General features: G+C 61.2%; 1 protein-coding gene across 2 annotated transcripts; it reads right to left on the reverse strand.

Annotated features, from left to right (window-relative positions):
* Positions 1-5,628: 5,628 nt before the first annotated feature.
* Positions 5,629-11,683, reverse strand: TLE5 (TLE family member 5, transcriptional modulator; the record flags this gene model as incomplete). Of its 2 annotated transcripts, none has more annotated exons than XM_079546859.1 (7): positions 5,629-5,847; positions 6,353-6,427; positions 7,568-7,630; positions 8,789-8,833; positions 10,102-10,165; positions 11,295-11,392; positions 11,657-11,683. In XM_079546859.1, 7 exons carry the CDS (start codon positions 11,681-11,683, stop codon positions 5,629-5,631), a joined length of 591 nt encoding a protein of 196 aa, XP_079402985.1. The 2 variants fall into 2 exon arrangements, with proteins under 2 accessions (XP_079402985.1, XP_079402984.1); XM_079546858.1 differs by having other exon boundaries at positions 5,629-5,850.
* Between the last annotated feature and the right edge of the window lie 246 nt (positions 11,684-11,929).

Genomic DNA, 11,929 nt, shown 5'->3' on the forward strand with positions numbered 1-11,929 from the left:
GGCCCGCCGCGGCGGGGGCCGCGCACTCTATTGGTTGCCGCCGCCAGAGCGCCAGCCAATCGTCGCGCTCAGCTCCCACATGGGTTCGTGACGTCGCGACCAATCGCGGCGGGCGGGGCGCCGCGGGGGCCGACGGGAGTTGTAGGCCGCCCGTCCTCCACGTGCCGCCCGCTGACCCCGCCCGGGGCGCGCGCCGCCCGCCAACCCCGCAGCGCCACCGCGGCCGGGGCTCCGCTCAGCCCGGGGACAACGCGGCTCCGCAGCGGCCGCACCGGGAGCGGTCAGCGCGAGGGGAGCTGGAGGGCGGACCATCGGCCCACCAGGCCTTGCGGCGGCCGCCGGCTGCCACTCAAAGTAACGTGGGGCGGTGGAGGAGTGTCGGTACCCCCCCCCCCCCCGGCCCCGCTGCCCGCAGAGACCCGGGAGCTGCGGGTGGGGGAGGGGAGGGCGGGTATCGGCATCTACATCGTAACGGGGGGTTAAAAGACATGTGGCAGGCGGGGGATGTGGGGCAGCGGCCGTAGGGGAGGGGATGGGGGGCAGGGGGCTGGAAACACAGGGCAGCAGCCATAGGGAAGGGAATATGGGGCAGGGAATGCAGAGCTGAAGATGTAGGGACGGGGATATGGGGCTGGAGATACAGGGATCGGGATATAGGGCAGGGGACGTAGGGAAGGGGGTATGAGGCAATGAAGTGGGACTGGAGCCATAAAAGAAGGGATATGGGGCTGGAGACATAGGGAAGGGGATGTGGGGCTGGAGATATAGGGATGGGGATATGGGGCAAGGAAGTGGGGTTGGAGCCCTAGAAGAGGGGATATGAGGCTTGGAGACTTGGGGCTAGAGAAATGGAGAAGGGGATGTGGGGCCGGAGACATAGAGAGGATGTGGGGCAGAGCTCTGGTGACACAAGGCAACAGCTATAGGGAAGGGGATGTGGGGCTAGAGATATGGGGTGGGAATATAGGGCTGGAGACAGAAAGAAGGGGATATTGGGCAAGGAAGTGGGGCTGGAGCCATGGAAGAGGGGATATGGAGCTGGGGATTTAGGGCTGGAGGCTGGGAAGGGAATGTGGGGCAGGGGACCTGGGGCTGAAGACATAGGGAAAGGGGCATGGGGTACGTGGGGCTGGGAGCTGGAGACATAGGACAGAAGACACAGGGAAGGGTACGTGGGGAAGAGGACACTGGCGGGGGACATGGGGCAGGGGACACAGGACTGGAGCAGACATAGGGAAGGGAATATGGGAAAGTGGGGCTGGAGACATAGGGAAGGGGACGTGGGGAAGGGGATGTGGGACAGAGGGCAGCAGACATAAGAGGGGGACAGGAAGAAGAGGACATGGGGAAGAGGACACTGCAGGCGACGTGGGACTGGAGACATAGGGCAGGGCATGTGGGGAAGGGGCACGGGGCAGCAGGCACAGGGAAGGGGGCTTGGAGAGGAGGACAAGGGGCAGGGGACATCAGGGCAGGGAACGTGGGGCCGCAGACACGGGGAAGAGGATGTGGGGAAAGTAACACAGGGCAGGGCTGGGGGAGCCGCAGGGGGTGCGGGCGTTGAGTTCCCCCCACAGCAGGGAAAATGGGCCGAGCGGCCTGAGGAGGTTTGTGGCCACGCAGTGGGGGTGCAAAATTGGGATCACCCAAGCGAAGATTTGGGTTTTTCCCTGCATGGCCTCACAGCCGTTGTGTTTGCTGGACCCGTGGACACCTTGTCACCGCGTGGCTGTGGGAGCCCTGTGAGCAGCCCGGCAGCTGACAGCCCCCATCGCTGGCGCTGCCTTCGATCCGTGTGTTGGCTCCTGTTTGCACTTACCGGCTCTGAGTGGTTTTTAATTATTGATGCCTCTTTTAGCTTTTATCTCGTGCTCGCTGCAGCCAGGAAGGGCTTGGCGTTCCTGCATTAGTGATGAATTGGGAAGGAGGCCCTGCTCCACCGCGCTGCAAAGCATTCCTGGCTTGCAGGCTTGTGCCATTGTTTCAAGCAAAGCTGTGCTGAAAAATGAAGAGGTTGGGAGCCAGGAGGGGGGAAGCGATGGAGGCAATCCCCGCTGTTCCCACAGCGATGCAGGGGAGGAGGAAACGGCGGGGGATGGCACAAAATAAAGCGAGGAAACCTGCCTGACCCAGCGAGGAACTGGCAGCCACTCACCTCGCCGGGGAGGAAAGATGCCATTTTGTCACCTCTCCAGCGACAGGCAGGTGGCTGGGGGGGGGGGAGCGAGGCGAGGCAGCGGGGTCCCGCCAAGCGCTGCAGGCAGGAATCGATGTCAGGTCAGGGCTGGAGGCTCTGTGGGCTGCACACGGGCTCCCCGTCCCCCCCCAGACGAGCCGCAGCTCTGTGGAGCTGTTCCAAGGAGCCCTGTGCCAGCAGCGCTGGCTCGCGGCCTCTCTGCCCGCATGGCTCTCCCACTCTCGTACCACATCCTCAGGAGCGGTTTGTCTGCCAGGAGAAGGTCTTCAATCATCACAGATCAGCAGCACTTTGGGGACCCCGTGTCGCTCGCCGCCCGCGTGCCTCCAACCTCTCCTGCCAGGGCAGGATGGGCTGGCAGCTCTGCGCTGGGAGTTACGAGGCAAAGCAGCCCGTCTGGACACAGCAAGGCTGCTTCCTCCGGTCTGCAGCTACGAGGAGAGTCAGAAGGGGATTTCTAACCTTTTTTTAACCCTCTTTTCTTTTTTTTTTTTTAATTTGAGCCCAACTCTAGCAAGATTCCCCACGGAACGGGGAGATCAGAAACAAACCCAACGCAGGGAACCGCAACGCTGCCTGGTCTTGGGGGGGGGGCCCCCAGAGAAATGCCTTGAGTGCAAAGCCAGCATGCTCCGGGAGCAGAGCACAAGATCCAGCATCTGCTGGGAGGTGCGGGGGATTTGGAGAGCCTGAGAGCTCTGTCTGTGTGCTTTGAAGCAGGTCAGCCTCCCGCGGGGAGCAAGGAAGTGCCAGCAGCCCGGCCGGGAGCGGCTCGCAGCCCGCCGGCAGCCAGGGATGCTCAGCCAGCAGCCTCGTGGTTTGTTCGACCCTTTGCCCACCGAACCGAAGCTGCTAATTAGCTCTAACAACAGGGACGTCTGTTCCTCTGAAGTCTCCGGCCTGAAAACGCCCCAGACCAATTTCTCCTAAATCCTCCTCCCCTCGCACATCCATCAGGAATAACATCCACTTACCGTGCTCCCTGCCCCCAGGCTGAGTCTGAACCGCTGACCTCGAGGTGAAAGCGCTTGAAAAGCTTCGGCCCTCCCCGCAGCCAGCAGCGCTCCCAGCGGGATTTTCAGCAGCGCTTACGGAGCAGAGGGACTTTTAGGGACTTTTAGGGACTTTTAGGGACTTTTAGGGACTTTTAGCAACCACCGTTCGGCAGCAGCCCCCCGGCCCGGAGCCACGCCGCCCTTTCACAAGGGAAACCCCCTGCCCAGCTCTGGCCGTGCCCTGGGAGGAGCCGCGGGACCTGGGGTCAGGCTGCAGCTACCCGTGCTGCTCTGTCCGGAGCTGCTGCTCAGCTCAGCCCAGCCTGCGCAGCGCTGGGGGAACGCCGGGCTTCAGCCCCGTCCTTGGGCTCGGGTAAAGGAGAGCGCTGCCTCGTCATCTGTGGGCTCACGGCGCTCTGGGTTCTGTGACCCCTGAAGGCCCACGGCCCCATAACCCACCTGATGCTGCCCGCAGCCCCATCACCCACCAAAGGCTGCAGGACCTGTCGTTCACCAGGGCCCCATAACCCAACCAAAGCCCCATAACCCAACCAAGGCCCCATAACCCGACCAAGGCCCCATAACCCAACCAAGGCTCCATAACCCAACCAAGGCTCTGTGACCCCACCTGATGCCCAGGAGCTGTGACCTCCCCCCCCCCCCCCCCGAGCCCTATAACCCACCTTATGCCCAGTAACCCACCGAAGACCCACAGCCCCATAACCCACCTGATGCCCTGTAACCCACCCCAGGCCCACAGCCCCATAGCCCACCAAGGGCTGATGGCCCCATAATCTACCAGGACCTGCAACCCAAATGAAGCCCAGATCCCTGCAATCCAGCTGAGGTCCTGGGTCCCATAGCCCACCCAAGGCTCTGTAAACCTACCAAGCCCCACAACCCACCTGATGCCCTGTAACCTGCCCACAGCCCCATAATCCATCAAAGACAGCAGACCTTGTAATCTACCCAAGGCCCAGGACCCCATAACTCACCCAGGGCCCTGTAACCCCACTGAGGTCCATGGCCCCATAACCCATCGACTGCAGGCCCTGTAACCCACCCAAGGCCCCATAACCCAGCCGAGGCCCGGGGCCTCGCAGCCCATCACAGACAGCAGGCCCTACAACCCACCCCAAGGTCCCATAACCCACTCAAGGCCCAAGGCACTGTAAACCCCAAGCCCCTCCAACCCCCCAGCGCCCCACAACCCCCATAGGCTGCGGACCCTGTAACCCCATCAAAACCCACAGCTCCACGCCCCATATGGGACTGCAGGCCCTGTAACCCCAAGACCACATAACCACCCCATGGCCCTGCAGCCCCCCAGCACCCCATAACCCACAGGCCCATAACCCCACTGAGCCTCAGGCTCCCATCCAGCTCCCATACACCAGCCCCCCCTTCTTCCCCCCCCAAATTTTGGCTGTTCAGCCCAATCTCTGCTGCACGCCTCACAGCCCCCTTCCCCAGGGGAAGGAAATTCTCCCACTCCAGCTGGCCTGGGAGATACCAGAGGAAGATGTTATCAGGACAGGCTCGCTAACCAGAGGACGGCTCTAATTATTAAGAGCCAATTCTATTACAGCCATCACAGCCCTGAGGCAATGGGGGGCCATGGCCTCCTGAGGGCCCCCCCCCCCGACAGCATTTCTAAGCAAGAAAACAGGCAGCACGTCACCATCTTAACCAACCTTCTTATTTCTTTATTTGAAAGGCACAGCTTGTACGTCCTTGATACAGCATTTTCAGTTCCTCTTATTATAGGTCAAGTGATTAAACACAAAAAGCAAAACGAGATCTGTCTAAAGGACTATATACAAACACCAGATTATTATTTAGTTTTATTCTTCTTTCATCGTCGTCGTCGTTCCATTTTTTGTATTATTATTTTTTTTTTGAAGACACGCTAGCGCACGGAGATAAGAACAGAGAAAGCTGCTGTATCCTCTACAGGGGGGCGTGGGGAGGGGACCGGGGGGCTCCCAGGCACCCGAATGCCCCCCAGCCACCCCCAAGCTCCCAGCCCCCCCAGCAGTGTTCTGCCAAGGGGGGCGGGCAGCAGGACCCCCCCCCAGCCCGAGAAAACCCGGCTGGACACGTGGAACTGCGGCGGTTGCTGCGGGACTGGTTAAAAACAGAGACATGCAGAACAGCGAGGAGCCGGAGAGGCGAGAGGGGTTGGGGGGGAGGGGGGGAGATTTAGGGGAGGGGGGGTCGTTGGGGCAGGGAGTTGTGCAGAAACCTGTAGGACCGAGGGCCGTCGTTAAATACCGAGGGGAGCAGTGGGTGCAGCGCCCCCAGAACGGAGCGGGACGAAGCCGGGCCGGGGGCACAGAGCGGCTGCCGCGGCGCTGCCCTGGGGCGCTGCTGCCCTGCGGCTGCTGCGTCTGGCACGGACGCCCCCCCACACCCAGCAGCCCCGACCCCTTCACTCTAATCTGATTTCTCCCCATCGTCGTCTTGGTGGGCGTCCCCGTCGTGGCCGTTCTTGTCCTCCTTGGCCAGGTGAGCCTGGGAGCCCAAGGCCGAGAGCGAGAGGAGGCCGGAGCCGGCGCTGACGGCGGGGAGGGATGGGGGCTGCAGCCCCACGGGCAGCGGAGTCAGAGGCAGCGCCAGGGCTTGGAGCTGCGAGAGCTGGTGGGCTTGGAGCTGCTGCTGTAGGGAACGAGGGGCGGGTGGGGGTGGGAGGGGGCAGCTGTCATTGCAAGGGCACCTGAGCCCCCTCCCCCAGCCCCGAAGGCCCGGCTGCCCCCTCGGGAGCATCCACAGAGCACCCAGCCCTGGCGGCCCCCCAGCGCGTCCCCTGTGGAACGCAGCCCCCCAGCCCACAGGATGCCTGGCCTCGGCTGCTGGCACGCTCCGAGGATGCGGTTAAACCCCTCTCAGCCTTGACTAGGAACAGATGGTGTTTTCACAGCAAAGAGCTGCTGCAGCTCCTGCCCCAAACCAAAGCCTCTCTCCTTTTACGCTCTGCGGGGCAGAGCAGAGCCTGCGCTCCCTTGCACAGCCAAGCAATGCTCCAGCGAGCCTGGACAGAACCAGTAGGGCCATCCCAGCACCCACAGCCCATCCCAGCCCCCTGGGCGCACCTTCAGCTCTGCCAACACAGGCACTGACCCTGTCCCCCCACACCCAAACTTAAACATGCACCACGTACACGGATGATGGAGTTCAGCTCCGGTGCCGTCACCTGCTTGGCTCGCTCAATGGCTCCCAGGACTTGCTGCTGGTGCTGGGATGGGGAAAAAGAGGAATTTGGCATCATTAAAGGCTTAAGGAAGGAAGGAGGACAGGGACGCAGCGCACGCATCCACCCTCCTGCTCCATCCTTGTGGCCACACAGTCCCAGTAACTGTGCTCACCCCAAGGTGGGCTGCACCTCCTACCCTGCCCAGCCCTGACACGGTATCAGACCCCCCAAAAAGCAAAAACAAATCAAGCCTCGGAAATCAGCAGCTCTTGGGCAGCTCCCCAGCCCCTGGGATGTGCCTCAGGCTCCAACCTGGAAGGTGCTGCTGTGGATGAGCCTTGCACACCTCCAGACAGAGGCAGGAAAAAGAGCTGTGCTGAGCGCTTAAAACAAATAAAGGATGGCTGCATTCGCTCCCGTGAGAGCACGAGGTCTCCCAGCACCAGGCCTGAGCACCTCATTGCTGCCAGCAGTGTATTCTTTGTGTCTTGGCAGAAGGACAGGGCTGGGAGGGGGAACGTGTCGCATTAAGAAGCAAAGGGTTTAGCTGGGGCTTAGTTATCAGCCACCGCTGATCTGCTCAGCAAGCCACTTTGCCTTCCCCCAGAGCAGGTGGGCAGCAGCAGCATGGCCTGCCCCCCCCCCCCCCCAAAGCTTATCCAGGCCCCAAAATGCAGCCCCCCACCCCACAGCCCCTGAACAGCCATCCCAGGGCTCAGCCTGAGGGGCAGCACAAGGACAGACATCACGCTGAGGGTGCTTCAGCAGCTCCCCCCTTCCCCTGAGCCCTCCCAATTAATTTCTCAGGGGAGTGGGAGGAGCCCATCAGCCACATTAATTAATGAGGCAGAGGAACCTGGTCTCCAGGAGCCATATGGAGGTATTTTTTAATGTTCAGCCATCCACCACTGCCTGCACTCGGTCAGAAGCAGCTGGGAGTCACGGGAGCAGGGTGAGAACAGAGCCCAGTTTGTCTGCAGCTGCCCCACAGAGGGGACGGACAGACAGACAGACAGACAGACCCACCAGTCCCAGCACGGCCTGGGGGCTGGGATGTGGGCTTCAACCTATCCTGAAGGGCTCGTCCTGCATGGAGCAGGCATGGGTGGAGAGGAAGCAGGGCAGGAGCACCCCAGGGCTCCTTCGTGCCAGAGCCTCCATGCCGGGTGCTGAGGCAGTTACCTCCTGTGAAAGGTAGGGCAGAACCTGTGCACAGATCCCATTGAGCCTCTTGACGATTTCAGCCTGGAGAGGGGAAGGAAAAAAACAAACAACAGAGAGGAATGGCGTGAGGGGATCCCACAGCTCCCGCCCTGAGCACGGCCTGCAGCAAGAACATGCTTGAGGGAGCCCAGTGTGAGTGGGGGGACACCTCAGCCCCCAGATGCTGAAATAAATCAGAGCTGCTGACAGCAAGGAGCGAGTTCTCAATATTCTCTTCCCTCTCAGGGTCTCCAGTGTTCATTTAATGAAGTCGGGAGCAACCAGAGAGAAAATTTATTACAGACCTGGGTGGGGATGTGCAGGATTACATCCCCCGTGCAGATACAGGTGGGCTGTGGCTGTGACCTTCGCTTTGCTGGGCATCCTCAGCCCCCCCCCCGTTACCCCCACAGGCTGACGCAGAGCACAGGGCTGGGGGCAGCTCCTGCATCAGAAGCAGGCAGCAAATTTGGGGTACATTAAGGCTTTTTGGCTGGGGAAGAGCAGAGCAGCCACAGTTCTGCAGCTTACCCTCTAACAGCCCAAAGGAATAAGGGGAAGAGAGACCCAGGGGGTTTTGGCAAGCGCTGCCAAGGGCTGGGAGATGGCAGTGAGGAGCCGTGGCCCAAATCCTGCAGCTTGGCCAAAAGATTTCCCTCCCAAGGTGATGGGATCGGAGGCTCTGAGTGCATTTGCAGGGAGCAGAATGGTTCTAAGAGGCTTTGAGCCAAGCTGGGACACACGCAGATGACTGCGACCAAGAGCTAAAGGAGCTCACATTGTTAACAGCACAGGTAATTAGCCACTGAGATACTGAACAGCTGAACCACCAGCGAGGGGAACCAACAAACTCAGCCAGGCTGCGGCAGAGCTTCTACCACTGACTGCATCTGTGGGCTGGGGGACAGGATCACCCCCTTCCACCAGCCCAGGCAGGTGTGCAGCCAGAGCCAAAGCACCCCCAGGTGGATCCCACCTTCCAGAAGGGTTTGTAAGGCAGTTCTTTGCCAGGATGATGGATTTTTTTTTCCTCCCAGCAAGAAAAGATGTTTTTATAAGGTCAAAGGGTGGAAAAAATGTGAAGGTCCTCCCCCACGCCAGAGCTGGCGATCCCCAAAGCAGCGCCGACGTTTGACATCCTGAAATACCACCGAAGGGACAGAGGGCACAGCACGCAGCCCGCCCTCCCCCTCCCCGTACCTGTTTGTGCATTTCAATATTCAGCCCGTAGGACATCTCGTAATACTGCAGAGCAGGGAAGAAGAGAACAAACAGACAGAATCAGGACTCCAGCAGGCAAAGAAACCCCCCTCCATCCGTGCCTTCCTCCTGTCCGCAGCCTGCTCCAGCCCAGGTGGGACCTCAAACAACCCAGAGCCACTCAGCACCTTCACAGAGCCCCGGCACGGCGCTGAGAGCTCAGTGCTCTGCAGATCCCCGCTGGGAAGAGGCACAGCCCGGCTCTGTTTGCTGGGCCTGGCCCATCTCCTAACGCCCACGTGGCTGCTCCAGCAGCAAATGGAAGGGCTCAGCACTGGGCCCCAGCTGCACACAGCTCCAGCTGTTTGGGAAGGAGCTGCATGAAACGCACACACAAAACCCACCCCCCTCACACACACCAGCAACAGGCAGCTCCAGTGTGAGCTATTGGCAGGAGAAGTCGATTCCTGACCCGTCCGAGAGCTGTTCTTAAGGCTGATTCGAGGACTTCTCCTTATCTTTCCTCCTCTCAGTTCTTCCAAAGGGGGAAAGAAGATCCACATCTGCGCTCGCTTCCTTCTGAGACGAGCAGATTGCTGCTGCTTTGGTCTCAACTGCATTGCTCTGCCTGCTCCCACATCACTGCTTCTCCACATCCTGCAGCCCGAGTGGGAAGCAGGAGCACCACGCTGCTCACCAGGGCTTGCTCAAGAAGCAGAGCAGCTCTGCACACACACAGGAGCTCCCTGCATGCTGGGCAGGACCCTGCGGTGCCCAGATCACCAATTCTGGTGGTAGGAAAGGTTAAAAAATGACCACCAGGCCTCCAGGTTTGGCTGTGCGAGCATCCATGCTGCATGGAGCAAGCATTTATCGGTGAGAAAAAGGCAGAATTAAGCAGGGGGCTCCTCCATGAGCACAGACAGCACTGAGCAGCTCTGTGCCAGGCGTGCTGGGCTCGGGGATGGGACCCACAGATGGCTCAGGAGGACGGGAAGACTCCACCGTGCCTGGGTTTCTATTTTTCCATCGATTTCCACATCTCCCCGCTTCCTGCCGGGCAGCACAAGCACCAGCCCCTCTTTATGGACACTACAGCATCCCATGAAAACAGCTCTTTCCTGGCAGATTCCTCCTCAGGATCCCAGCGGGGCACCAACTCCACAACCCCTCCACCCCAAATGCACCCCAGCGACCCAGCACACAGGGCCCAGGGCGCGAGCAGCTCCGTGTGCATGAGGCCAGCAGCAGCAGCAGCAGCAGCACCTGCTCCCCACCCGTGCCACCCACTCTCTGCCCCAGCAGCTCCTCACCATGACGTAGTGACGCTGCATCTCCGATTTCTCGCTGGCGAGTTTGTCGCATTCCAACTTCAAGCTGGAAAGGCAGAAAGAAGTGAGAGAACCAGGAGGACAGCGGGTCGCATCCTGCAGGGTCCATCCCAGCCTGCTGCGTGACCCCGTGCAGCTCAGCAACCGGCCAGAACCTATTTTGGGGAAGCCCAGTGCAAGCCTCCAGAATGATGGCTTTTCCCCTTTCCTTTGGGTTCTTTGCACCCTTAAGAGCAAACGTGCTGCTCGCTGTGCTTTACGCTGCTCCCCAGCCCGGCAGCTGCAACCAGCATGTGCTGTGGTTTTATGTTTCAAACGAGAAACAGCTTCATCTCCACCAAACCTGCTGCTCCGTGAGCAGATCGGGTCCTGCAGCACAGAGGGGGGGTCAGGGCACAATGCTGCACGATGCTGAGCCCGGGGGGGGGGTGGGAGCAACGGGGCACAGAGCAATGGTTTGGTGCATGCGTGCAGCTCAAAAGCAAACAGCAAGAGAGCCCATCAGCAGCCAGCTTTTGGGTCAGCAGAAGCCATTCCGCAGGCGGAAAAGCGGAAGCATTTGGCTTTAAGTGCTCCCTGCAGCATTCGTGATCCAAGAATGGCAGCCAGCAGGGAGAGGGGAGGAAAACTCCCAGCGAGAGGCGGGAGGGCTGGAAGAGCTGCACACGGGAGGGCTGGCAAAGCCGTGCACAGCGCTGGCTGAGCCGTGCATGGGGGGAAGACCTGGCTGGGGGTGGGGGTGGAAGGAAGAGCGTTCTCTCCTTCCAGAATCCCATCTTTCGGGGGTGGGCAGAGCGTTGCCCTGCCTGGATTGCAGCTTCTGGCCAACGCTGGGCCAGACTGCACGGCCGGGTCCCCTCCTGGTCCTCTGCCAAAGGCAGGCAGCAATGGGTGAACATCGGGCCTCCCCCCGGGATGCTCACGGCGGTCTTTCAGGTGGGACACGGAGGCGACAGCAGGCTGGGAAGGCTGCGCACGGGGGGGAAATCCAGGCTGGGAGGGGAGGGCAGAGCATTCAGCTGCACGGAGCCCATCTTTTGGCCACCGATGGGCCACGCCGCGTCCCGGTCCGTGCAGGGAAGTGATGCCAAAGCGGACGATCCCAAGTCTGGGTGCACAGCGGACCCCCCCGGGATGCTCGGGGTGATTTCTGGAGGCGGTTACCCGACACGTACCTGTGATATTGGGCCTGCAGGAGCTGAAACTCGTCCTTGATGCGGTCGCACGAGTCGGAGGTGGTGAACTTGAGCTGCTGCGGCAGGTGAGAGGAGCCCTTGAACAACACACACAGCGCTGCACACCCAACGGGGGGCCCACAGCCCTGCCCACCCCCCAACCGGGGCCTGCCGCCACCGGGACCGCCGCCGCCCAAGGTCACCCGCACCCCCCGCTGCCGTCCCCGGTGGCTGCGGGCGGGGAGGAGGAGGAGGACGAGGAGGAGGAGGAGGCAGCTCCCGGTGCTCCCCCCCATCCCTCCCTCTTTCCTTCCTTCCTTCTTTCCTTCCTTCCCTCCTTCCTTCTCCCGGTGCCGCCGTACCGAGTGTCGGCTTTGTGGAAACATCATGTCAGGCTGCAGCCCGGCTCACCGCACTCAGCGGTCCACCGCTCCACCGCACCGCTCCGTTCCCGGTTTGTTTGCTTTGCTTTTTTCCCCCCCTTCCTCCTCCTCCTTCTTTTCCTCCGCCTTTGTCCGCGCCGGGCCCGGCCCCGCGGCCGCCCCGCGCCGCTCTGCCCCGAGCCGCCGCCTATTGTCTAATGGCGGCTGCGATCCGCTCCGTCCTGCGGCTGCTCGGCACCACCTGCCGCCCCG

The sequence above is a fragment of the Tetrao urogallus genome (genome assembly GCF_951394365.1).
Source record: "Tetrao urogallus genome assembly, chromosome: 25".
Classification (NCBI taxonomy): domain Eukaryota; kingdom Metazoa; phylum Chordata; class Aves; order Galliformes; family Phasianidae; genus Tetrao; species Tetrao urogallus.